The sequence below is a fragment of the Micropterus dolomieu genome, linkage group LG09 (assembly GCF_021292245.1).
Source record: "Micropterus dolomieu isolate WLL.071019.BEF.003 ecotype Adirondacks linkage group LG09, ASM2129224v1, whole genome shotgun sequence".
In the NCBI taxonomy this organism is placed as follows: domain Eukaryota; kingdom Metazoa; phylum Chordata; class Actinopteri; order Centrarchiformes; family Centrarchidae; genus Micropterus; species Micropterus dolomieu.
Window position 1 is genome coordinate 8,480,790 of NC_060158.1, and position 26,723 is coordinate 8,507,512.

Sequence of the window (26,723 nt, forward strand, 5' to 3'; positions counted from 1 at the left end):
CAAGTGTTTATTCCTTTTAATTTTGATGATTATAACTGACAACTAATGAAAACCCCAAAATCAGTATCTCAGAAAATTAGAATATTGTGAAAAGGTTCAATATTGAAGACACCTGGTGCCACACTCTAATCAGCTAATTAACTCAAAACACCTGCAAAGGCCTTTAAATGGTCTCTCAGTCTAGTTCTGTAGGCTACACAATCATGGGGAAGACTGCTGACTTGGCAGCTGTCCAAAAGACGACCATTGACACCTTGCACAAGGAGGGCAAGACACAAAAGGTCATTGCTAAAGAGGCTGGCTGTTCACAGAGCTCTGTGTCCAAGCACATTAATAGAGAGGCGAAGGGAAGGAAAAGATGTGGTAGAAAAAAAGTGTACAAGCAATAGGGATAACCGCACCCTGGAGAGGATTGTGAAACAAAAGCGTGGGTGAGTGGAAAGTAAATTTTGCATTTCCTTTGGAAATCAAGGTCCCAGAGTCTGGAGGAAGAGAGGAGAGGCACAGAATCCACGTTACTTGAAGTCCAGTGTAAAGTTTCCACAGTCAGTGATGGTTTGGGGTGCCATGTCATCTGCTGGTGTTGGTCCACTGTGTTTTCTGAGGTCCAAGGTCAACGCAGCCGTCTACCAGGAAGTTTTAGAGCACTTCATGCTTCCTGCTGCTGACCAACTTTATGGAGATGCAGATTTCATTTTCCAACAGGACTTGGCACCTGCACACAGTGCCAAAGCTACCAGTACCTGGTTTAAGGACCATGGTATCCCTGTTCTTAATTGACCAGCAAACTCACCTGACCTTAACCCTATAGAAAATCTATGGGGTACTGTGAAGAGGAAGATGCGATACGCCAGACCCAACAATGCAGAAGAGCTGAAGGCCACTATCAGAGCAACCTGGGCTCTCATAACACCTGAGCAGTGCCACAGACTGATCGACTCCATGCCACGCCACATTGCTGCAGTAATCAACTAAGTATTGAGTGCTGTACATGCTCATACTTTGCAGTTTGCCAACATTTCTAAAAATCCTTTTTTTGTATTGGTCTGAAGTAATATTCTAATTTTTGGAGATACTGAATTTGGGATTTTCATTAGTTGTCAGATTTAATAATCAAAGTTAAATGAAATAAACTTGAAATATATCAGTCTGTGGGTAATGAATGAATATAATATCCAAGTTTCACTTTTTGAATAGAATTACTCAAATAAATAAACTTTTTGATGATATTCTAATTATATGACCAGCACCTGTAAATAAATTCAGGCTATAGCTGGTTTAACATTGGTCACATTAGTTTGTGGGGATAATGTGTTCGTGAAACATGATTTGCCTGGATTAATTAAAATGAAAACCTTAAAGCTGTTTGTAAATCAAAACACAATACAGTTAATTTATTTTCCTGATTAGATAAATGCAGCTTTTAATTGGTGGCATGTCTGCAGTAATCTGTCTAAACAAAGTGACTAAAGTGATTGTAGCTATATATGGAAACATCTGCTTTTTATTTATTTAGTACTTTGTGGAATCCCAAACTTAATCTTAGAATGAAATTAAGCCTGCAGTTTTAATCTTTTGATTAAAAAGAAACATCGAGGTTTCAGTGCCACAAAAGTGTTACTATGGTCAAGACCCATGCGAGGGCGATCTTGCACCACGTGTTAAATGTAAAAAATATGTAAGCGTGAGTCATGCATTCAAGATCAAGTCAAAGTACATTAGTATTAACAGTAAAATGTACTTAAAGTAGCCTGTAAAAGTACGTGTTGGGCAGAATGGTCCACTTCAGAGAGGTATAGCACATTTTAACTACTTTATATACTGTGGAAAGTTTAATCTATTGCGCAGTGCCATATTTTATAAATAGATCACGTTTTTTTTTTTTTTTTTTAATTTTATTGTGAATGTTTGAACTGTAAATCCAAAGCGGACATGACGAAGTTACTTTCGGTTTTATCCGCACTGGTCAAAACAAAGTGAAGTCATGAAAGTTTACAGCAGCGAGCTCTAAAGTAAGTTACCAGCCAGACTGAGACCAACGGGTTCGGGTTGCATGTGTTGCACCTTAATACAAAGTGTACAGCGAGTGAACTAAAGAAATACGTTTACTCGGTAGTAAATGTTTAAAAAAATGTTCAGGGAATATTTTCGATATCACACAAGTTACTGCTTTGCAGAGAGTGTTCTTCTTATTTCTACTGCTTCTATTGGTGCATTTACTGCTTTCACTGTAAATAATATAAACCACATCTACCAAAGAGCCACGATTTAAAATGCTTTCGCTTTCGATGAAACGTCCTGCACTTGTAAGTTTCACGTAGCTGCTGCAATATCCCTCGCCTGACCCGTGGTGGGAGAATTAGGCCCACACAGATCTTTAACTCAGGTAAAAGTATCAATACGACTGTAAATATTCTCTGTTACTAGTACAAGTTGTGCATTAAATTTTTAATACACAAGTATTCGGATCAAAATATACTTAAAATCATATAAGTACAAGTAGCCATTGTGCAGAAAAGCCCATTTCAGAATAATGTGTTTTATATTGTTGGATTATATTTATGCAATAATGTTTTAGCTCATTTTTATGTTGCAGCTGGTAAAGCTGGAACTATATAGATGAAACAATTTTAATTATATTATACTGCTGGTAGCTTGTGAATTTCCTCCAAGGGATCAAACAAGTCAACCAAAAAGCAGCCTAATTTATTTGTTGATTATATTTTTTACTAGTAACTTGTAAGTACAGCTATCAAATAAATGTAGAGGAGTAAAAAGTACAAATGTTGTGGAGTAAAAAACGGAGGAGAGGAGGTTCTGAAGGTGCTGTTACCCCTGTAATCAGCCAGAGGCTAAGTAATCCTGGAGCTCAACATGCTCATAAAGCATGATTTTACGTGGTGATGTCCTTAAAAGTGGAGAAACTGCCATTAAAACAGCAAGAACTGTTAACTTGATCTGTTTTCTGGGAAGTTTCATACTATATTTCTTCTTATAGTGTATTTTAACTCATCTGTGGGTCTTCTCTACTAACCATCAGTGCATGTTACAATAATGTTAATTGTTTCTGACACAGACATGGTATGTACTGTAGGTCTAAGTTTATTTCTTTTTTCAGAAGCTGTCCCCCAGCAGCGCATTTTCACCACAGTGATCTATAATTAAAAAAGATTTTCTCTGTACAGTTATCTAAATGCTTATGCATTTTCATGTCTCTCGTTCTCTTAAACTGAAAACTCCAGCAATTTAGTTGCTCCTATTACAGGAAAAACAAGATGTTTTCGACCATTAAAATGCAAAACACAACCAATAAACCATCAACAACGAATAATAGAGGTGCAGGTCTGTGATGCCTCAAAGCGTTACAGAATCAAAAGTATGAAAAACAAATTGAATACAATAGAAACAAACTGAGTAAAGAATTAAGACTCAAATATATAAATGATATAGAACAAATGTAAACATGACTAATAATCTGAATCCAATACAGCAGGAGACCAAGCTCCTGTTCAGTTAAGCTAATTAAAGTTTGTATTTCCTAAATTATCTTCATATATCGCTTTGATGTTGGATACTGTATGCTGGAGGCAAACACAGTTGTCAGTTTTATCACTTTGTCTTTGTGCAGACAATCAAGGACAAAATATGTGTCTGTTTATCATCCTTAAATTTAATGATCATGGGCATTTAGTTTGGTTTAATCCCACACACATGAATCCTGAACCTCCAAATGCACTTGCTGTTTGCTCTTTGAGTAACATTTGTTAAAAACTACAGTGCCCAGCGCAGCGGTGTAAGGTAGTAGCAGATATATAGTATAATTATGGCTATTTGTATTCTGTAGGGCAGAGAAAATACAATTTGACACTAACTGAAGTTCCATCATACTCTACAAATGAAAGGTGGTTAAAGTCACGGGGCGCTTAGTTTTTCTTTTTGGGCATCCTTTGTTGAGTTCAGTCAATAAATTTAATAAATCAGTCAGTCAGAAAGTCGAATCATGTATTTCTTTCCACAGTTGCTGCTTGAGTCTTGCAGGTGAATCGTCAACAATATCATCTAACAGTGAAAGCACCTGCTCATCTTGAGGTAACAATGCAGACACATTTATCCATCTTATGTTAGGTCGGATTAATTTCTTACTTATTCAGAATTATTTATTGTGCTTTTATTCTCAGATGGATCTCCCAGTGAAGGCAACCATACTTTTGAATCTTTTCCCCGACAAGACAAAGGTGAAAGAAATCCTCAGGTCCCACGGCTTTGTGTTGACAGATTTGAGCAGTGATCAGGTGCATGTCGAAGGCTCATTTTTTAAACTTAAAGCTGCGAAGGCCTCTTTGGAGTTGCTTCTTAACTCAAAGACCAAGACAGAGAATGCGCCGTACCAGGAGGTTACTTCTGGTGCCATTTCTAAAAACTACACTAAGAACAGCTCAGATCTTAATCAGAGCCGGTTAGGATCCAGAAACAAGCCTCTTCATACTTCTCCATCTTCACCCACCACTTCCTCACCTTGGTCATTTGACTCTCCCAACAACCATCCACCGTCTCCAGAATACAGAGCTTCTTTTTCTCCAATACCAAACCAGAGTGGCTCATTCAGGCGGGGAAGAGACTCCTTTGTCGTTGATGCAGATGTGTTTATATACGCAGACCAGCTCAGGAAAAAAGAAATTTGCACCATCCTGGAAAGCCATAATGTTAGAATGGAATCGTGTCAAGTTGGCGATAGCTACAACATCACTTTACTGGGGAAGAGCACAAGGTTGGCTGCCAGTAAACTACAGAGTCTCCTGGACTTTCTCAACAAATCACTGCGCACTCAGGACGTTCCTCTGAAGGATATGAATCGTGAAGGCAAGGCTCTTTTAGAGAAGATCCGGAAAAATAAAAACATTTACAATTCAGTTCTCGTGTGTGTGATGAATGACACACTTCACCTCATAGGACCGTCTGATGAGAGCTACCAGTTGAGGCAGAAGCTGTTGGGGAGGCCGGTTGGTCAGTCAGTACGTACAGGGAGGACATCCGACAAAAACTCCAGGGCGAGGAGCAGCGCTCTGCCTCCAGCCAGTCGAAAGAACACAGAAAGAGATCACTGGGCCGTCGCTTATCCATCTCCCGTCAAAACTACAGGTTACTCTGCACCAAAGTACCAGGATGATAAACAGGACGGTGTGGAGCCAGAGTGGGGAGCTGCTGGTTATGCTGAGGGTGGAGCTTTAAGGAGGAGAAGCCAATCTGAGTCCCGTGAAAAAACCCGGGAAGAAAGGGCTAATGGAAACATGCAAGAGTCGGAAAACAAACGTCCGCCTCCTAAATCATCCATGAAAGGCCTTTCGAAGTTACAAATGTTTAACAAAACAGATGTAATGAAAAAGTTACAATTTTGGAAATAACAAGAAATTTATGTTCATGAAGGTAGACACACAGCACTGACACTTAGTTTACATTTTTGGTGGTATTTTCTGGCCATGTGTCTAATAGGCTAACTTTTATACGTCTTACTGACTAACAGGTTTGAACATGCAGCTACGTGGTGTGTGCTGTACAGTAGAGCCTGATTCATACAGGAAGTTTGAGGCCAAAATCGATACCATTTCAGCATTAAAGGAAAAGTTTGACATTTTGCGAATTACAGTTATTCGCATTCCTGCCGAGAGTAAGAAGATGGATATCACTTATGTGTCTGTGTACAGTAAATATGTAGCTACCGTCAGCAGCTGGTTAGCTCAGCATAAAGACTGGAAACAGGCTAGCCTGTCTCTATTCAAAGGTAACCAACTCTGCATACCAGCACCTCTAAAGCCCACTAATTAACATGTTATATGTTCTTTGTTAAAGTTGTGGTTTTATGGGGGTTAAGTGCCGGACTATTTCTCGGCCAGAAACATTATCCTTAGACAGAGCAAGGATAGATGTTTCAAGTCTTTGTGCTAAGCTAAGCTAACTTCTGTTGATGGCATCATCATATTTATCATATCATAGGCATGAGAGCAGTATCAATGTTCTCATTTCTCTTGCTAAGAAAGTGACTACATATCCCAATTATGCTAAACTAGTCTAATTACAAATCGAGTCTGTGTGTCATATGTTCAACACCTGAGCGTGAGGACTCGTGTGAGCTTTGTAGTCATGATCACTGCTGAAGAAAATATCTTAGGAAATGAGGGCCTACTATGCGGAAACTATGCTCTTAAATAGCTTTTAGTTATTTTTTAAAACTTGATTCACAGATAATAAATTATTATCTTCCATCTACAGTATTTATCACTTAGATGGCTACAGAATGTTTTATTGTTGGTGCAGGAGGTGAAAAATATTACTTTTTTATAAATTAAGTCTTTGAAACCTTCAAACATATTATTTTTGATATTTGTAAATTACTTTACATTCATTCTTAAGACATTATTAGGACTGCAATTAAACAAATTATTTTATATTTGAGTAATCTGCTGATTATTTTCTCAATTAATCTTTTAGTCTATATCTGTTAAAATGTCACAATCTCCTCGTGGCCAAGATTATATCAACAAGTGTCTTGTTTCGTTTGATAAACAGTCCCAAACCCAAAGATATTTAATTTAAGGTAATGTTTAGACAAGGAAAAGCAGTAAATCTGATGTCAAAATTGTTATTAACACTAATAACCTGTGCATAATATTAAATTATTCAACCTCTTCTGTCTTGAAGAAATAACGTTTTATTTATCTAGTGGCCTTGACCGCCATCTCTTGCACATTTCATTATTGCTAGTTGCTTGCACTGTAAATGTCGGTGATCTGGATGTTATTCGACTTCTGTACACTGGACATGAGCATCAGCTGAATGGTTAAAAAAATTTTTATGTAAAAAAAAATCATATAAGTTTATGTAAACTGTAAAAACACTAAAGTGCCGTGAATGATTTGAAGGATCTTTGGGTGTTAATTAAATGTGATAATGATGATAATGCCTCTTTCATCTCCGTGTGTTTGTTCTCTACCATAATAATGTTGTGCATCTGGCGCTATTGTCATGTTTTTACTGCGACACCTGAATGCAACACCTAGATGGAGACAGATGTGAGAGGAAGCGTGAGAAGGAACAGAAAGAGACTCTGACAGTTGACTGAACTCATGCTGAGAAAAGACGTGGCTGATGAGGATCTATTGTAAGAGTCATGGGTTAGAGGAAGGGTGTTAAACAGGATGCTGTTGCCATTATACAGCATTAAAAACTAACTTTAGGTTTAGAGTCAAAAAAAATAACAGGCTGTAAAGAAATAGTTGGTGGGTGTTGTGTATTTCTCACAAATAAAAATGTTTCAGTCTGATGGTTAAGTCCCGTTACTCATATCATTTTCCAATCATACTTGATGCTTGCATCAAGTATGAATTAAAGAGATCATTCAAACAGGGCCGCACTAATGACTACAAATATGAGTCAGAGGCCTTTCGGTTAACAACTACAATACAGATCAGGCTGAGGAGAAATCTCTCCTCCACCACAGAGCCTAGTGCTGTGGGTTTCCCCTGTTTGTCTGTTGCCAGGGTATCTCAAAAACATAAAACAGAAAGTTGTTGAAAAGTCTGACAATACAGTACATATTTTTGGACTTAGAAAGTTTCATCATTACCTACCAGTAGAAGATTAATTTAACGTAAAGGTTTAGTTCAGTACTGACTTTGAAATTTGGACTGAAAAAATACCAACTGAAAGTCCAGTCAACAGCTTTTTCTGGAGCATTTATGTGTATCACAAGATGTTCTTCATTGGATTGAGTTTGCTCAGTTGTCATGCTCATGGTCAGTAGTTATGACTTCATCCAGCAAACTATTAGGACATCCTGTCCATTTTTGTTTCTAAATTCATTCTTGACCCTGGAAATAGTAGCTTGTACTAGTGGAAAGTGGATCCATGAGTTGGGATAATCTTGTACCAAAAACATACCTTTAGTGGTATCTAAGTATGCTAGGTTTATTTATTTTTCTATTTGATTTGTGCTGTCAACACTTTTAATAGCGACCATCTCTTCAGTTAAATGTGGTTACAATGGAAACTGCTATCCACAGTAGCATAGAAATTATTTCTGGGAAAAGATGTTGCTGTAACGTCTTTTGTCAGTGTTTTGTTGGGCACCACAAATAAAATCCCTTTCCCCATAAACACATTTCAAAACCTGGACAATAAAACCACAATATGCATGCTGCATGGCTAAATACCGCAAGAAGTACTAGAGATAATTTGGGTGTAGGAGTATCTTCAAGCCGTAGTTAGGATTACATTCCTAAAGTGCCTTCTTGTATTTAAACACTTTTGGGTTTTCAATGCAAATTAGCTGTTCATCCTGATCACAGAGTCTATTCATGCAGAGAGTACAGGCGTGGATTTAGCTTGTTATGAGTACACTTTTTAAGGTTTTCCATGCAAAGTAGCTGTTCATCCTCATCACAGACTCTATTCATGCAGACTGTACAGGCGTGGATTTAGCTTGTTATGAGTAAAATCCATCTGAGTCACAAACTGAGCTGTCTGTGTCACACAACCTGTGCTTAGAAAGATAAACACACACTGTTGAAACATGTTGAAGAACTGCTGACAGCTGACAACGAGGAACAAACATTTTAGTGGATCTTGACAATCACACAGTGCTGAGAGGTATAGGCTATATATCAGCAATGGAATTCACAAGTCACTCCGTAGTCATTGACAAGGTAACGTAGTTTGTTCACTTTTTCCCAAGTGGTTGCATCACCACTCAAAGGCAACAGTAAGAGAACGCATCACAAATAAAATCCACTATTTCGACTAATAATATTAATTCAGCTAATTTTAAATGTAAATGTGTTTATTATAAACTAAACTGTTAACCAACCACCCCAAACATAACACAACAGAAGTAGGTAGTACCACACACACTGCTTTGGACACCACTGTTTGTTTACATTCTTTCTCACTGAGCACCTCCTTCCCAATGACATCACACAGGTTGTTAAAGACTGCAAGCTATGATTGATTATGTGTTGCATGACTGTAATTGCCTAATATGACACAGTGACCATTTTAAAAGACATTGTATTCTGAAACCGGTGTAAGGCCAACAGAATTAACAGGTTGTTAAAATGTTGTGTTAGCAAAACATTAGCCTCAGACAAATAAGCTAGTAGCATATAATGGCTAATTTGATTAACCAAATAAAAAAAGAGTACAAATGAGTATTTACACATAATGCTCAAACAACGGAATTTGGGGAAGACAAAAGAAGCCAGTCAATATTTGCTTGCTGTGTCTGTGTCACTACTCGCTATATATTTCACTATAGTGAGTTTGCCATTGTGTAGTGCTGTCCGAATGTATAGTGATAATTATTATACCCTATAGAGAGCCTAAGTCACTGGCTTCCACTTCTGGCCCATGGGACCTTATTTCTGAAAACATATGTACAGTAGTCAGTGGTGAAAGACAACTTGTCTTTTTACCCTGTTTGAACTGTGCCCTGAATTACACGTGTTTGTCAATTTAAAAGATAATTTTGTACGTCAAGAAAGTTGCAGTTTGTCGTAAAACAGTAAAGTTACATGTCGTTTTGTGTGAAGACCGTTAACTACATCTCTCGTTCGCACAATATATGTCACCAACATGTTAGCTAGCTAACGTTCATTGCTTGGTTGCTGCTAATTAGATAATGTAGCTAATTTCCACGCAGAAAAATATTTCACCTGATGTGTTTAATCCAACGACTCTTGGTCCTTTTATCACATCATCCTGTCATGTAAGTTTTTTGATGTTAGCTTCAGTAACATTAGTTTCAGTCATCGAGTAAAAAAGTTACGACGTCACATACACAACTTATAGGTTTGTGGTCTTTGTAATTATGTATTTTCACGGTCTTATACCTCAACAGTTTTACATCAAACTGTGACTTTCTTCACTTTGAAATGTATATTTTAAATTGACCATCATCATATGTGTAATTCAGAGCACAATTCAAATGAGATAAAAAAATTAGTTGTCTCTTGCCACTGACTTTAAATTTTATTTTTTATTTTTATTTTCTATTTCACCCTTTTAAAAATTATATTTTAATGTGTTTTCAATTTCCATTTGTTGCTTTTATGTTTTATGTAAAGCACTTTGAATTGCCTTGTTATTGAAATGTGCTATACAAATAAACTTGCCTTACTGGTCCCATGGTGGTCCACCGGAAGGGGAGGGACTTAGGCTCTGTATATAGTCGACTCAAAGTACCCCAGAATGCCTTTTGAAAAGTTGTGTACAACCGATGGTCGCTAACCAAGCAATAGATACAACCACGCATTGCTCTGATGGAAAATTGTATAATAGTTGATGTGGCATGTTTAAATTGCGTGACAGCAATGACGTACTTGACAACGGTGAGAGAATGATCTTAGTCGTGTCCAAAAGAGTTGTTTTAATTTTGCTCATACTCATATTCCCTAGATAGGGAGTAGTGAATGAGTGGAGATTTTTTTGGTCACAGATCTGACAAAATGGTGGATGAAGCAATGTCAGTTAAACTGCAGCTGCTCTTCCAGTAGAAATTGCTAGCAACATAGTGTTCAACTGAAACTCTGCAGTTGCTCTGCTGCGAGTTGGGAACCTTTGGTTTAGAGAAACCCCTAAGGAACACGCTGTACTGCCAATGCCCAGTTAGGAGAGGAAATGCCACGATACTTCCCAGGAGATAAAGGCCATTTTCTACCCACAAATTAGCAAGGTTAACTGCTCTTGTCTGGCAGTATGTCAGATTTTGGTTCCTGTTTCTGAGAAGGAAATATACATATAAAATAGACACACAAAAAGCACACACGCTCTGTTTGGTTACCATTTAGAAATTCGGAGGCATTGTGGCAGGAAGAGAGAGACAGAGGAGGATGCAGAAGTGGTCTGAGCTTTTAAAGATAGCCTCCTATTTATATAGATCTGCGTGAGGGCATAGGCTGACTGACAGCATGACGTGCTGTAGCTTGTAGACCACAACTCTCTGTGACTTGACTACGCACACCCTACAATCCACCAAAGAGCTCGCCACGCCCACAGAAACACTCACAGTGTACCGGGCCCCAGACGTCGACCATACTTCTTCTTCCTTGAGCTGCTTTCTGTTCCTCTACGTCTCCTCAGTCTTTTTTGTCTTTAAAAGTGTGTTTGGTGAATACAGAGAGGGATGGCAGAGCTGGAGGGCCTGGAGTTTGGGAAGTCGGACTTTGTCCTCCTGGATGAGGTGACCATGGAGCAGTTTATGGAGAATCTGAAGTTGAGGTAAGGTTTGAGATACTGTTAGAGAGGATAAAGGAAGTGGAAGAGGGTGGAAGCAGCTGGGTGTCAGAGATGCAAAGGGTTTCGCGTCATATATACCTGATATGTGAAGGACAACAGCATGTTTGTTTAAGTCTTTGTTTAGTTAGCTATAAAATATGTTACAATGAGTGTTAAAAACGAAAGATTAACGTGTATATTGTATTTAACTGTCTGACATTCGCAAACTTGCCAAAAACATTTGTTGTAATAGTACTAAATCACCAAGTTGGCACTATCTTGACAACTTCTGTCAAGTTAGCAGCTACTGAAGGGACATAAAGATGAAACATACAGGGGAAATTCTCCCTTTTTCCCTTTATGCAAGCATCCTCGCCTTTCCCGCTCACCCTCTGGGTTCAGATATAAACTTGCGGTTGATTTGATCATCACCACGCTACACAACTTCTGTCAGCCAAATGAAGCACATGGCGTTGTACCAATAAAACAGCTGGTCTCACCAAACCGGCCCAACTTAATACTCTTAATACTATTTTTGTCTTGTCTTGTGACTTTTCTACTGTTTTTAGTGTGCAATGCTTTCAGGAATTTATACTTGTCCCTTGTCCAGACTGGGTTTTTTCTTGACCATTCTCACTTCCTCTGTGTCTCACCAGGGCATCATGTCCTTAGTTCAAACTGTGAGAAATGTCAAACAATATCATAAGTTTTCACTTGAGAGAAAACTACCCACACTTTCTCAGTTGACGTATGCACAGCAGATTGCTCTAAATGAACATTTTTCACATAGTCAGTCTGGCTTGGCATCTGTCTGACATCATTGGCTTGCAGATAATGTATCTAGAGTTTCATCCCACAGCTTGATCAGACTTGACTGGTGGCAAGTTCAGCTCATATTGGCCTATTTATTAAATGTCCTATACTTTTTCATATCTACCTGTGAGTTCAGGTGTTTACATTTTTGCTTTACTTGTTAGTATTAGACTGAGAATCCCCACTGCCATGCTGCCATGTTGGCTTCTCCTGTCAGAAGGATATCTCAAAAACTTATGAACAGATTTCCATGAAGGCTGATAGACAGAGAGGCCAAAAATATACTTTTGTATCTTTAACTGTAAAATTGACAGAGATCAAGACTTTATTGGAAAACTAAATATGTTTTCATTAAAGAGACATCAATTTAAAGCTGTGAGTGCAGGACTTTATATGAGCCCAGTCTCATCCCAGGGCATCAAATACCGATGCTTTGAGAAAGCCTAACAGTATCAGTATTTTATACACAAGGGACCCCTCAGCATTTGAGACATCCTGGGCTTTTGAAGAACGCCAATGTAACCCATCCAGTCAAGTAATGTACTTATTTCAACCCAAAACATGATTCTTTCCCAAACCTAACCAAGTAGTGTTGGTTCCTAAACCCAACCAAAACCATGATCTTTTCTTAAACCTAAAGCCATTTCATACAGACGCTAAAGGGTACCTTATGTGTCAAATACTGACACTTTGTCAGGCTTTCTAAAAGTGTTGGTATTTGACACCCTGGGATGAGAATGTGTTGTTTTTATATAATTGAGCGTCCGTTACAATCAAGCCCTTGCCAAACGAGTTAACACAATTCTGATCTCTCCGTATTCGCAGTATACCAGAGTTTTTAAATTTGGTGTCTGTGGCGATATTTCCACGCTGGCGCACCGGTAGTGATGCTTTATAGGACAACCAACAATAATTGGTTTGCCAGACCTAAAAGAGGGGAGCACTCTGCCGGGCTCTGGAGCTATAACTCTAACACCAGAGTAGGCCACAGCAACTATGAGTAGGCTATGGCAAAGAGACTATGGCGGAAAAATGTAAGAAGGGTCCATATTTCTTATGTTTTAGATATTAAAGAAACTTGGCATTCAGAGGAAGGATTACAGTCAAAACAAGAAAGCGAGTGACGGAAAGGACAAACATGGAAAACCATTGTACTGAGGGCAGACACAGAAATCACGTCTTGGAGAGATTATTTGTAAAATATTTTGAGTAGGATATATAACTATTAACATTTACTTTACCTAAATAATGGATTATTGTCTTGAAACTGTAGAAATTTCTCTGTATTTTTGTAACCATTTGTGAAAAGCATGAGTTGACAGGTCGCCCTTTGTTTCGACTTATCAATCACAAGATAGTCACTCTGCTGCTTCATGTATGTTTCTCAAAACAGGACCATCATTTGAAAAAATTAACATCATGCTGTATTGAAGAAGACTTGAAACCGGCTACTGAGACGATAAAAGGTTCAGGAAAATGTTTACTGAAATAATAAATCAAGTGGGAAGGGGGTTTTTGCCATTAAGTTCAAAACAATTGGACTTCTTTTTGCAACCAGTTGAGTCGCTGCCTGCTGGCCGTTAAAAGGAATGCAGGTTTAAGGCACTTGTGCATTAACATCCCTTTTCAGACTCGGAGGTTCCCGCTTGGGTAGAACTGATATCTGTAATGTAACATTCACTACAGGCAATGCATGGATTTGTGCTCTATGAGTTCTTTTTAGCTTTATCAGCTATAGTCTCGCATGGCCTCCTCTTACTTGATTGGTCGGTATATTACCAGGAAGGAGACTAGGGTGGCTTCAAAAATTTGCTGTGCCTGTGCAAGAGCAATACCCTTCCTTTCAGGGGGCATTTTAAACATTCGTAACAAAAAAAACCAACATACTGCAGCTGTAATCATCTGTAGCTGGGGTCTCAATTTAGGGGCGGGATCCTCCTGGGTGCTGCTGCCCACAAAGGCAGTAAACCTGAACTGAACCAGACTTTGCTTCCCAAATGACAAAGTCTGCCCACGAGCCTTCAGGTGCTCCACGTCATTTCAAATCATTTGAAAATCCAAAGTTTGTCAATGAGGAAGTGGCCTTACTGTAAACAGTGCACACACTAGTGGGAGGTTGGTTTCAGTTTACAATTAGAGTTGTGACATTTCTATTTAATAAAAAGTTAAATTTCTGTATTCAAAATTTCAATTTCAATTTGAGTTAACATGTAAACAGTGTTTTAATAGCAGGTCCAAGTGACTGCTTTACATACTGAATGGTAGTTTGAGCAACACCATGCATCATATTGCAAGACGTTATTGTGCACATATTTCATTTGTACAATATTTATTAAGTAACTTTCACAAGTAAAAAGCATAATGTTTCCCTGTGAAGTATGTGAAGAAAAGATTGCACAAAGTGAATACAATCATAATAGTGGGTCTAATAAGCGGCTGAAAATAAGTAAAGTGAGTGACGGTACATTTAATAAGTAACTACTTACAGGTTTATGCCAGGGTTTAATTGTATTGTTATGTTATTGTATGTTATCAGTGACCTCCTGAACACAAACACCTGTTAATAGTCACATGACATCAGCCTTGTTATGAAATACATGTTGACCCAACTGACGCTCAGTCACCTACTCAATTACACTGACTTTCTGTGAAGCCATACATGCAACAAAAAACTATATTTAATTTAGCCCCATTAACCTTTGTGATGAGTCCATTTTCCCCTCCCATCAACCACAGGAGGTTACACAAGGCTGTGACGCCCTTTGAACCACAAGTTTCATTTCCTGCTTTCAGTGTACACACACTTGTGTCACTTCCTGTCTGCTAGAAACATAGGTGGATGATGTTTTATGGAACTTTTTACTCAAAGGTTTATTCATGGGTGGTGTGAAAATGTCATGGGAAAATGGGGCTAAACAGCTCTTTTGCCCTTAAATTAATGAAAATATAAAGTAAATTGCCTGTACTTAAATATGTACTATTCTACATATACATAGATGTACCAGCACAATACTGTTTCAGGCTATAGGGTAATTACAATTTGAACTGCAGTAAGCTATTTGTTATTTTTATAAAATCCTGTTTTACTGTATAGTGTATTTGAATTATACGCAGTAAGTTGATTTGTACAGTCATTTGTACAGCTGTTCTGTATTTCGAAACACTAATTTCAGTAAATTGCAAAGCTGTCCGTTTAATTTTTTTTATATTTATGTGTTAATGTCAAATATAGGCTACACACATAAATGATGATTTTCTCTTGTTTGGACAGGTTTGAAAAGGGTCGTATCTACACCTACATCGGAGAAGTGGTCGTCTCCGTTAACCCATACAGACAGATGGACATATATGGCAAAGACACCATTGATGCGTACCGGGGCCGGGAGCTGTATGAAAACCCTCCTCACCTGTATGCCGTGTCGGATGCTGCCTATAAGGCCATGAAGAGACGGGCCAAAGATACATGCATCGTCATATCAGGTCTGTCTCTTTCACACTCATGAGCCACAGTCCCGTAAATACCTGTGAACTCTCTGCTGTTCATGGCCTGAGGCTGTAGTTTAGTTTAGAATAGTCCGTATTTCTTGTAGTATTACTTACAGAGACCCAACAATTCCTACCATGAGCAAGCATTTGGTGACAGTGGCAAGGAAACAGGTAGAAACCTCGAGCCACGACCAGTTGGGTTGAGAGAGAGAGAGAGAGAGCAAGAGGAAAGAGAATACACAGTAGCACAATAATAGCAATTGTAGTGGTAATAATACACATTTTAATACAATTACAATAGTAATAATAATTATAGTAATGACAATAATAATAATAATAATAACATTGGACTTCAGGTATTCACAGATCAGAAACCATCTTTACATTCTTTATTCAATAAATAAACAGAGCAAAGAGACATTTAATATTAGGATGTGCTTCTACACCAATCTGTTTATCATTTTTGTGAAATCTGTGTGTGTTTTTTGTGTGTCAGGCGAAAGTGGGGCAGGAAAAACAGAAGCTAGTAAATACATCATGCAGTACATTGCAGCCATCACAAACCCCAGCCAGAGGGCAGAGGTCGAGAGGTGAGTGGTGCTTTAGGTTAACAGAAGACTTCACAGCTCCTTTATTCATGATAGCAGTACTGCAATACACCCAGATGTGTTTTATTATCACATCCAGCACAAATAAATAATTTGATCATAAGAATATGATGTTACCATGAATCATATCACTTTCTCTTCTTCTCCTCTAACTCTGTTTCTCGCCCCCCTAATGGTTGTTTCTCACACGTTTCCATCAATGGTGACCATCAGTGTGAAGAATGTGCTGCTCAAATCCAACTGTGTGCTGGAGGCCTTTGGGAACGCCAAGACAAATCGCAACGACAACTCCAGCCGCTTCGGCAAGTACATGGACATCAACTTCAACTTCAACGGCGATCCCACCGGAGGACACATCAACAACTACCTGCTGGAGAAGGTGAGGAGGGGTGGGCAGGATGATGGAAGGGCTTTGACTGCAGGCATGGGACCTTTTAATGAGTCCAAGAAACACAAAAACAAAGGCGTTACATCGTCTTTTGAGACACATTGAGCCCACCTCCAAAAGGAAAGTACAGAAAAGTTATGAAATTACATCTTTTCTCCTGGACATGAATGTTTCATAAGGTGATGACAAAGAGGTGTGAGGGAACATCCATGAATAGATGTGTCTGTGAAGCCAGTGTGCTGGTGTTAATAAATGGCTCACCTGGGGGTACATGATGCTGCTGTATTTGTCTGCTGTGTTAAACAGCCGTCTGGCACTCAGAATCAGTGTGAATGAGGGTGCCGTGGTTTATTTTCAGAGGGCAGAATTTACCACACTCAGTCGAAATGTGTCTGCATCAACAGTGAAAGTGGTAATTAGTATGTTTTGAGTGTTTATGTTGAAGAAAAAACCTAAACTATTTACTTAACACTGCCAGAAAAACAGCTGGTGGTGATTTTGTCACTTGGTCGTTGAATTTTCTTATTTCTACAGAAAATTAGAGGAACTGAGTATTTTTTCTTAAGACACATTTAATTATCTGTTAAGTAATACAACCTTGTGTTGTATAATGACAAATAAACTACTTTGTACCTTGTACCTTACTCAAGTACTGTACAGCTTTAGTATTTACTTTACATATTATGCTTTCTACATACAAAACCTATGAAGAGTTTATAAAATATGATGTTTCGTTATAACTTAAACTACCCAACAGTTTATGCAAGTACAGCTGAAACGATTAATCGGAAAAAAGAAAATTAATTGGCAGTTTTGATCATTTAAGTCATTTTATGGTTCCAGTTTCACAAATGTGAAGATTTGCTGCTTTTAGTGAGTGTATGTATGTATTTGAATGTATTGTATTGTTGTTGTTGAGGTTTGGATTGTTGATTGGACAAAATAAGCATTATGAAGGTGTCACTTTGGGGTCTGGGTAATTGTGACATAATTTCTGACAATTTTCAGATTTGTTTTTTACAAACAATGAATCAATTTATGGAGAAAATAATCAGCAGATTAAATCATAATGAAAATTATTATTAGTTGCAGTACAACACAAAATAGTTCTAAATGAGCTCAACAACTACAGCTGTAAAGTCCTGCTTTTACATGAATGCATGAGTAAGAATCATCTCATGGTGTAACTAATATAACAGTCAGAGGGGACATTTTTCTGCATTGGGTACTTTTACTTTAATACTTTAACTACATTTTCCTGATTATACTTTCATACTTTTACTTAAGCAACATTTTCAAAGCAGTACTTTTACTTGGAAGTAGTTTTGGAGTGTTTTTACAGTGTGGTATTAGTACTTTTGCATAAGAAAAGGATCTCAGTACTTCGTCCACCACTGCAGGAAAGTGGGTGGTCCATCCTTGACTGCATGATATTACTTTTAGACATTTGGAGTGCAGCTTTAAATGAGAAATGAAACATTTTCAACAGTTTAAAACACCAGTGCTGTATGTAAGGTTTGGTGTCAGTCCCTCAGAATCAAAGACCTTCTCTATAGATTTCTCACCAGTCCAGTCCAGCAACCCCCCAGAGAAAGATCTATATTTGATACATGAAAGTAACAACTGACTCCAGTGTAGCTACATGACATGTTTCACTTTGAGAGTTCAGGGTGTTATATTCACTTTTTATAGTTTTGACCTCGTTGGAGCTTTCTCATTTGTCTTTTGTTGCCTCAGAAACACACACACACACACGCACACACACACACACACACACACAGCTGGTTGCTGACCTCTCTGAGAAAGACTGCTTTAAAAGTATTATTATTTGGTGTGAGTAACCTTTAGTGAGCATTTTTGAGACAAACTCATTCTCTTGAGGTAGTTAAAAGCAATTTTGAGACAAACTAAAGGAAGAATATACAATGCAGGCTGGACAACTGGTACAACAAACAACACTTCACTTTAAAAAAAGGACTTCTGGGACACATTGGTCGTCACAGAATAATTGTATGACAGTGTAAGATAGTCTGAGGATGCATGTTTGGTTTACTACCATGATCTTTTCTCCTGTTCAAGTCCAGGGTGGTCCAGCAGCAAGATGGGGAGAGGAACTTCCACTCGTTTTACCAGGTAACCTCGACACTGCTGCTGCCCCGTATCTATACCTGAACTCATTTAATATTCAGGGAACTTTTGTGTTGCCACTCGAGTTGTTCCTGCACAATGACACACTCATGTTGGATCTGAACTAGTATGTTTGATATTTAACAGTTGCTGCGTGGAGGCTCAAATGAGATGCTGGAGTCATTTCATCTACAGAGTGATCCTGCTGTTTATACATATACCAGAGAGGGAGCAGCAACTGCCGTGAGTTTGTCACCTTTACATCTGTGGTTGAATAATATAATAATGATAAACGTGAGCTCGTGTTTTTTGACAAAACCTTTCCTAATTCAAAATCCTTTTTATCTTAAGACCTCCAATAATGACCGCGCGAACCACAAAGCGGTGATGAGTGCCCTGGAAGTGATTGGCTTCTCAAAAGAGGAGATTAACTCAATTTATCAGGTCCTGGCCTCCATTCTTCTTTTGGTAAGTTACAGCATGGGACTAAAATGATACGGAAACACATTATTTTAGATGTAGAGTAAGTTGATGCTATAATCAAGTAGCGATGAGAGCTAAAGTAAACTGTAATGGCCTATTTTTCAGGGTAATATGCAGTTTGAGAGTGATGGTGAGAGCGTTCAGATTGTGGGACTCGAAGTTGTGAACCACGTCTCTGAGCTGATAGACACAGATGTGGACAGCGTCTGTAAGAGCCTGCTGTACCGCACTGTGGCCACAGGGGGCGGCGAGGTCATTGAGAAGGGCCACACGGAGCAGGATGCCTGCTTTGGAAGGGATGCTTTCGCCAAGGTGCCGTTTGTTTGCTTCATGTGCTTGTTTACAAATCATTCAGGCCAATTTATTTTTACAAACCAGCTAATCAGGACGAGATTTATGCTTTATGCAGATTAATCGTCTTACAGCTTCCCTTGGATGAGAAAATTATGTTAACATCATCACTGTAACATGCTTCCTTTTTATCTAATTTTCACAGTTGTAGCATTATTTTAATCTCCAGCTCTGCTGAACACATGCTCTCTTATTTCCCCCGCTGTAGGCTCTGTATGAGAGACTGTTCGGCTGGATTGTAGCCCGCATCAACAATGTCATTGAAGTTAAAGACTACAATCCAGTGCTCCATGGGAAAAACACAGTCATCGGTGTGCTGGATATCTACGGCTTTGAGATCTTTGACAACAACAGGTCGGCTTTGTTGTGTTGTGTGTGATCTGTATGACTCATTGCTGATGGTGTTGCTCAAGTGTTTGTTCCTCTATTGTTGGACAGTTTCGAACAGTTCTGCATCAACTACTGCAACGAGAAGTTGCAGCAGCTCTTCATCGAGTTAATCCTCAGACAGGAACAAGGCGAATACCAGAGAGAGGGCATCACCTGGCAACATGTGAGAAACACACAAACAATAACACAATATGCAAGGGGTGTCGGGTAACACAGAAAAACACACACATTTGCTGATCAGTTGATACTCAGCTGTGTGATAAGTGTGTGGAGGTCAGGGTAGTGAATGGACAAGTGATTTTATGAGCTAAACAGGATCACAAATTTTCTCTAACAAGTGTTTTTAGTTTCCTCACTTACTTGTGGACAAGATAATCTTGAAATATTTTTTCTTTAAAAAATTGTTTGAAAATTTTATCTGAGCTACATTATGTTTTGGGAAAAAATGAGTTTGCTAATGTTAAAAAGTTGCCTATGAAAAGTTATTTGTGCGAGATACATTTGGTGCAGATTGAACACAGTACACCGTAAATGCACACACACCAAAAGATAAACAAAAGCACAAACTCACATGCAGTAACATGATTCCTAAACATCACTACATTTCCCTTTCTTCTTAAACGATCGTGCTGTTTGTACACAGATTGATTACTTCAACAACCAGATCATTGTGGATCTTGTGGAGCAGCCACACAAAGGCATCATCTCCATTTTGGACGAAGCTTGTCTCACTGTTGGCAAAGTCACCGACACGGTCTGCCTGGACAGCATGGACACCAAACTCGCCCAACACCCCCACTATACCTCCCGTAAGGTGAGAACAGATCACAGCATCATCTGTCCTGAAATTGAACTGTATTGAAATGTAAAAAGGGATCTTTGAATATGTGGTTATAACTTCACTTAGTTTGTAGGAAGTGGTTATTTCCTGTTGATGTGACCTCCTCATGCTTCACTCTGATAAAGAAAAACTTATTTTCAGCCCAAACTTTAGTTGCTAATATTCGCTTTTGTAGGATAGAAATGCCAAAGTGAAACATTTAAATTGCATAAAATCTCAAGGACGTGGTTGCGCTCGTAAGGGTGGGCATGTTGAATTACGCAAGCAAAAAACCAGTGAAGCCCACTTCAATCGGGCTCTAGATGGTGAAGTAAACCCCCGTGAAAGGTTTTATACAAAACCTCCGCAGAGCTGTGACAAATACAGATACTTAAAAACAAATATAAACTTACCAGTTAGACCACCTCCAGGTAGTTTTTAGGTGTGACTGACTAAAAATGCACCTGTTGGATGTCCAGCAAAAAACAGAGAAGCTGTAATACTGCAGTTTAAAACCTATTATAACATAGGTGCAGTTTTGCATTGTGGTCAGTAGAGAGCAGAGTTTCTCCAATGTTTTGCCCGTTCAATGGTTTCAGGCATCATAAGATCCTTTTCAAACAACAGGCGCCTGAAAATACAGACATCATTCCCTCTTCTTAAAGCTGCCATCTGATTGTAAAATACATTAAATGATAAAATTGTTTATTTATTTCTTTTACTGTTGGCTCTGCACTCACAGTGTCTCCCCCTCATTTCCAGCTCTGCCCCACGGACAAAACCATGGACTTTCAGAAACACTTCCGTATTCGCCACTATGCTGGTGACGTCACGTGAGTTGCTCACACATTTACAAACAGTCATCTGTGGCTGACAAAGTGACAGTATGTTGAGCAGAGTTCATAAGTGTAAGCCATATAATCCTGTTAAGAGAGGTCAGTTTATGACATTGGCAGCAGTGGGTGAATTTACAGAGGCATGCCAGTGTTTTTGTTAGGGTTGTGCTCAAAGTAACAGCTTTACCATATTAACTATCATCTGTAATTAAAGATTTTGGTTAATATTCACCACTTTGTAAGAAACAAAATGTATGACAGCTGGATGTTGAAAACTATTCTTTGGTGTCTAGTCTGGCCAGAACAATCTCACAAATCAAATTATATTCCCAAAGGTTGCAAATATCCAATTTATTACTGAATTTACAGGACAAAAGATATTCTACAGCTCACGCTCATGTACCACAGACTAAATTTAAACTTCAACATTAACATTAAGTGTGTGTTCACATTGTTGGGTATACAAATGGAAAGTGTAGGTGCTGAATGTTGCCATGTATTCCATTCAGTGTAGGATTTCATCCACATGCGTACTACATGTGAATTGTAAGCTACATAAATATGCACTGCACATATGTACTGCACATTTCATCCATGTGAAAACACGTGAGGCATACTGTACATAAAGTGCATTCCCTAACCTGCACAGCCAGGCAAGCAGACACAACCATATACAATTCATATGGCATTGTGGGGGCAGGGAGATTTGTATAGTAACTTTGATTTGTAACATTTTATGACACATGCTTTGTTTCCCCTTGTCCCTCTTTTTGATGGCTGGTGACACCTTGAAGCCCTATATTGTAGTATTTTCCTGTCATAGATAAGAAGTCATCTAGATATTTTATATGCACGCTTTGCAACACATGGAATAAACACGTTATTGCAAAGTCCAGCTAGAAGCTATGGTTTCTGCCATATTCTTAAAGGAAAGATCTGATCTGAGACGCAAATGTAAGTCAAATTAAAGATAAGTTGTCGACCTTTCCCAAAACAGCAGGAACATGTTTTTCTGTCACTTGTTAGGGTTATAAATTTGTGGTTAAAACCATTCCTTACTTTTGTTTTGTGGGATAATTGCAGTAGAGAAAGTTTAGGTCACTTGCAAAAAGGTCCTGGACCAGATTCAAACACAAGATTTTCAGAGCCACTAGAACAGAATTTATAGGATTAATTATAGCATAAATCACATGTAACACTATAAAACAGATATATGCATAATCAAGCTTTTTAGCTTTTTATCACATCTTGAATATACAATATTTTTTGTCGTATTGGTTTGTGATTTACTGTCTAGAGATCAAACAGTTTGTTCAGTTTCCTTCTCCATCGCTGCTCCACTTCCTTAATGTGTTCACTGGATTTAAACGTCACAGTGGCCAGATGAGGCCCCTGGCCAACAGTCACCCGTCATGGCTTTACTTCCAGAAGATCCCCACCGCTCACGTGTACTGCCCTCAATTTAGAGAGGGAGCAAGGACATTAATATGTCAAGGAAACACGAAAGGAGGAGGATGATGACAGGGAGGAATGAGATGAGACAATTTGAGCTGCAAGATGTAGCAGTAATCAAGGAGAAGCGGAGTATGGTTTATTGAGGTTGTTTGACTCGGGGAAATCCAAGCTAACACGATGTCGAACACACGCCAAAACACAGAGCAATTTCATCCATCTCTGAAGCTCAAGATAGCTCTCAGACAATTACAGCACTGTGTTTCTTGTCCCTAACCGTCTTCTCCTTGTCAGTGTTCAGTGGTGGAGGTATGGTGAAGTATTCAGATCCTTTTACTTAAAACACACTGGTAAAGTGAGTAAAAGTGCATTGAAAATTATACTCAAGTAAAAATATATGTGTTATCAGGAAAATGGCTGTATAATGAGTATTTCCCAGGTTTTTAGGGGCTGTCAGTACAGTTCTTAAAGTAAACACACTTACTTACATTCCACCACTGCCAGCATCAAACATGACGGGCTGGATAAGAGCATGTGTGACAGCCCTGCAGTGGTGATGACAGATGGCCGTCCCTGTCCCCACGTGTCCCTGTCACCCTGCCTCAGCTCGACTCAGGGCCACGTCGGGGTCGCTCCAGCTGAGCTGTCACCCCTCGTTTATTGCTTCCCGGTGGCACTGGCCCCCCATCATCCCCTGTCACATCCCGCCCCATCTGAGTCTATCCTTACTAAAGGCTAAATATACCCTCGTCCTCGCCACCCGCTGCCCCCCCCCCCACACACACACACCCTCTCACCGAACCACCACTATCACAAGCTTTGACCTACTTCGCTCCCTCCTCCTCCTCCTCCTCCTTCTCTTTCCTCATCCTGTATCCTCTTTTTCTCCTCATTCTTCTGTACTGCAACTCTCACCTGGGTCTCTCTGTAATCCACATTTTAATTCCCTGCAGTATTTCAGCCTGCACATGCAGCACTTTGAGCTAAGATAGATCATATTTCCTCACTGCACAAGTTTATACTGCAAGAAATCTTACATCTTTGTTGCCTGGCTCTCCCTTTAACCTTGTACAACACGGCCCTCCCCTTGCTCCAGCCTTGACCATCAGTTAATATACTTTCCTCTAAATCAAACTCCTGTCTCTGGAGAGCCTTCATCTCTGGTTGTCCTCTCCTGTCTGTCCTGTCCCAGCTCTGTCCTGTCCTTGTAAATGGCTTGTTATTGTGTGTTCTGACTGCTCTCTCTCTTTTCCTTTCACACTCTTGTCTCCCTTCGCCGAGCTTCCCGGGATGTAGTCAGGTGGTTTTGCCACCCATGAGCAAAAGGGGACACATCTGTCATAGCCAGCCTCCGTTTCTTTGCCTCCAGATGTGACAGCCTAGGACACAGTCGCAGACAGGGCCATGCAGAAGACATGTGACACGCTGTGTGTTTGTGGCTTTGTTTGTTTGTGTGTGTGTTTGTTAGAGAGGGAGGGAAGTGTGTGTGGAAGAGAGTGTGAGGTCGACTGCAGTGGTGGAAAGTAACTAAGTATATTTACTCAAGTACTATGCTTAAGTACAGTTTTAAGGTACTTTTCTTGACTATTTCCATTTTAAGTTACTTTATACTTCTACTCCACTACATTTTAGGGCTGCAACTAACAATTATTTTCAATGTCGATGAATCTGTTGATTATTTTATCGATTAATCGATTAGTTATTTGGTCTATAAAATGTTGGAAAATTGTGAAAAATATAAATCAGTGTTTTCCAAAGCCATTAGCGGCCTGTCCAGGGTGTACCCCGCCTTTCACCCGATGTCAGCTGGGATTGGCTCCAGCCACCCGCAACCCTGTACGCAGGATAAGCGGTTGACGATGGATGGATGACGTCCTCAAATATCTTGTTTTGTCTACAACCTAAATTCAGTTTACTGTTATAGAGGAGGAAAGAAACCAGAAAATATTCACATTTAAGGAGCTGGATTCAGATAATTCTTCTTTAAAAAATGACTCGAACCAATTTATCTATTATCAAAATAGTTGGAAATGAATTTAAAGGTTGAGAACTAATTGATTATTTGATTAATTGCTGCAGCTGTACTACATTTCAGAGGGAAGTATTGTACTTTATATTCCACTACATTTATCTAACAGGTATAGTTACTTACTGATTAAGATTTTACATAAAAACATATGATAAGCTTATAAACAACCTCTTTATGAGTTGTTAGTAGCTGGGAGTTCCAGTAAACATCTCACATGGTTTTATTTAAAAAAAAAAATGTTTAGATGTAGAATTTCCCGAATTTCATTAAAAATAGCAAAAGTCCAATAAAAATAAATATGAAATTTGTGTATCAAGTACATTTAACTGATAATGCTTCACTACTAAGTAGGATTTTGCAGGATGCATTTTTTTATGCAAAGCATCCACACTGTGCGAGTTATTGTTGGATTGTGAGCGAGAAAGGAGAGGGAGAGGTTTATTCGAGGCAACACTTACACTACAGCAGCAGGCTCCTACCCCCGGGGCTGGGCGGCTTATGTAACTGTGCCTTACAGTGCGTCCATGACCTCCCACTGATGCCTCACTAAAACCAACTGAGCAGTTTGAAAAAAGGCAGACAGATTAGTTTGTAGACAGTTCAGATTTTTTTTTAAACGTGAGCCGTGGGGGGGAATTTGACCATGTTCCTAATTTGTAAATCGTCTAAGCGGCATGACTCTTGTTCTAATCCTCTAGCCTGAGGACTGTGAATCATTCAGAGCAGAGAATGGAGTCTGTTAACGGGTAATGATAGTGACCCTTTTAGTGACACTTGCTGTTTAAACTGTCTTACTTTCTGTCTGACTTCCTTGTGATTTCAACATCTTCTTTTTCTGACACACCACTTCACTCGAAGTGCTCTTCAGTGGGGCCTCCCTCCTTCCCTTGAACTACTTTTGGCCAATTACTCTTGATTACTCTCACTTTCTCCCTCTACATCTATTACAGATATTCCGTTGAAGGCTTCTTGGACAAAAACAAGGACATGCTTTTCCAAGATTTCAAGCGTCTCATGTACAACAGGTGCCAAACACAGTCCTCACTGCCAATTTTTTCCAACATCATGATGCTCTTGACAGTTCAATAACTGGGTTAAGTTTATAAATGAGTTTGTACATCACTTCTCTGCTAGCCTACTTAATGTTGTCCTTTTTTCGCTCTTTGCCCCCTTTTCTTAAACTTCCTTTCGTAGTGCCAACCCAGTCATGAAGGAGATGTGGCCAGATGGTCAGCTGAGCATCACAGAGGTCACCAAGCGACCTCTGACCGCGGCCTCCCTCTTCAAGAACTCCATTGTTGCCTTGGTGGATAAACTGGCCTGCAAGGTCAGTTGTTTCAGCTTAAGATCAACTTCCTGTTCCCTTCCCTTTAACCACTGGGGGAAGCTGTGGATGGCGTTTGCAGTTTTTAGTGAGGTTCTCAAACATTTTCACATCAAGGACCCCTAAACTGACACAAATTAGACAACCGACCACCTTTAGTTAAGATTTTGTCCCAGGGTCCCCGATCTGATAGGACTTTTGCTTTTATAAGTTTTATTACAGAAAGTGTATGAAATCCATGACCCAAGTAGTCATACGTTCTGTCATTGTGTTACTTACGCATGGAATTACAACAAAAATAAATTATTACCCTTTTTGCTGAGGACCCCATGGAACCCTCTGAAGCCCGCA

The 26,723-nt window shown here is 39.2% G+C and overlaps 2 protein-coding genes across 4 annotated transcripts in view; both read left to right on the forward strand.

Moving 5' to 3' along the window:
- Positions 1 to 389: 389 nt before the first annotated feature.
- On the forward strand, positions 390 to 7,318 carry si:dkey-154b15.1. 3 transcript variants are annotated; one of them, XM_046057704.1, is made up of 3 exons: positions 390 to 431; positions 4,019 to 4,089; positions 4,179 to 7,318. In XM_046057704.1, exon 3 carries the CDS (start codon positions 4,179 to 4,181, stop codon positions 5,400 to 5,402), a length of 1,224 nt encoding a protein of 407 aa, XP_045913660.1. In that variant the 5' UTR covers positions 390 to 431; positions 4,019 to 4,089; the 3' UTR covers positions 5,403 to 7,318. The 3 variants fall into 3 exon arrangements, with proteins under 3 accessions (XP_045913660.1, XP_045913659.1, XP_045913661.1); XM_046057703.1 differs by lacking the exon at positions 390 to 431 and adding an exon at positions 1,970 to 2,012; XM_046057705.1 differs by lacking the exon at positions 390 to 431 and adding an exon at positions 2,105 to 2,386.
- A 3,773-nt stretch (positions 7,319 to 11,091) lies between these two features.
- Positions 11,092 to 26,723, forward strand: part of myo1g (myosin IG) — a 49,986-nt gene continuing 34,354 nt past the window's right edge. Inside the window, exons 1-14 of the mRNA XM_046059375.1 lie at positions 11,092 to 11,268; positions 15,350 to 15,558; positions 16,061 to 16,154; positions 16,386 to 16,551; positions 18,640 to 18,693; positions 18,835 to 18,930; positions 19,039 to 19,155; positions 19,276 to 19,482; positions 19,730 to 19,875; positions 19,960 to 20,074; positions 20,555 to 20,725; positions 21,494 to 21,564; positions 25,999 to 26,073; positions 26,243 to 26,375. Of these exons, the coding sequence (XP_045915331.1) occupies positions 11,174 to 11,268; positions 15,350 to 15,558; positions 16,061 to 16,154; positions 16,386 to 16,551; positions 18,640 to 18,693; positions 18,835 to 18,930; positions 19,039 to 19,155; positions 19,276 to 19,482; positions 19,730 to 19,875; positions 19,960 to 20,074; positions 20,555 to 20,725; positions 21,494 to 21,564; positions 25,999 to 26,073; positions 26,243 to 26,375 (1,749 nt within the window). The 5' untranslated portion in view covers positions 11,092 to 11,173. The remainder of the gene's footprint in view (positions 11,269 to 15,349; positions 15,559 to 16,060; positions 16,155 to 16,385; positions 16,552 to 18,639; positions 18,694 to 18,834; positions 18,931 to 19,038; positions 19,156 to 19,275; positions 19,483 to 19,729; positions 19,876 to 19,959; positions 20,075 to 20,554; positions 20,726 to 21,493; positions 21,565 to 25,998; positions 26,074 to 26,242; positions 26,376 to 26,723) is intronic.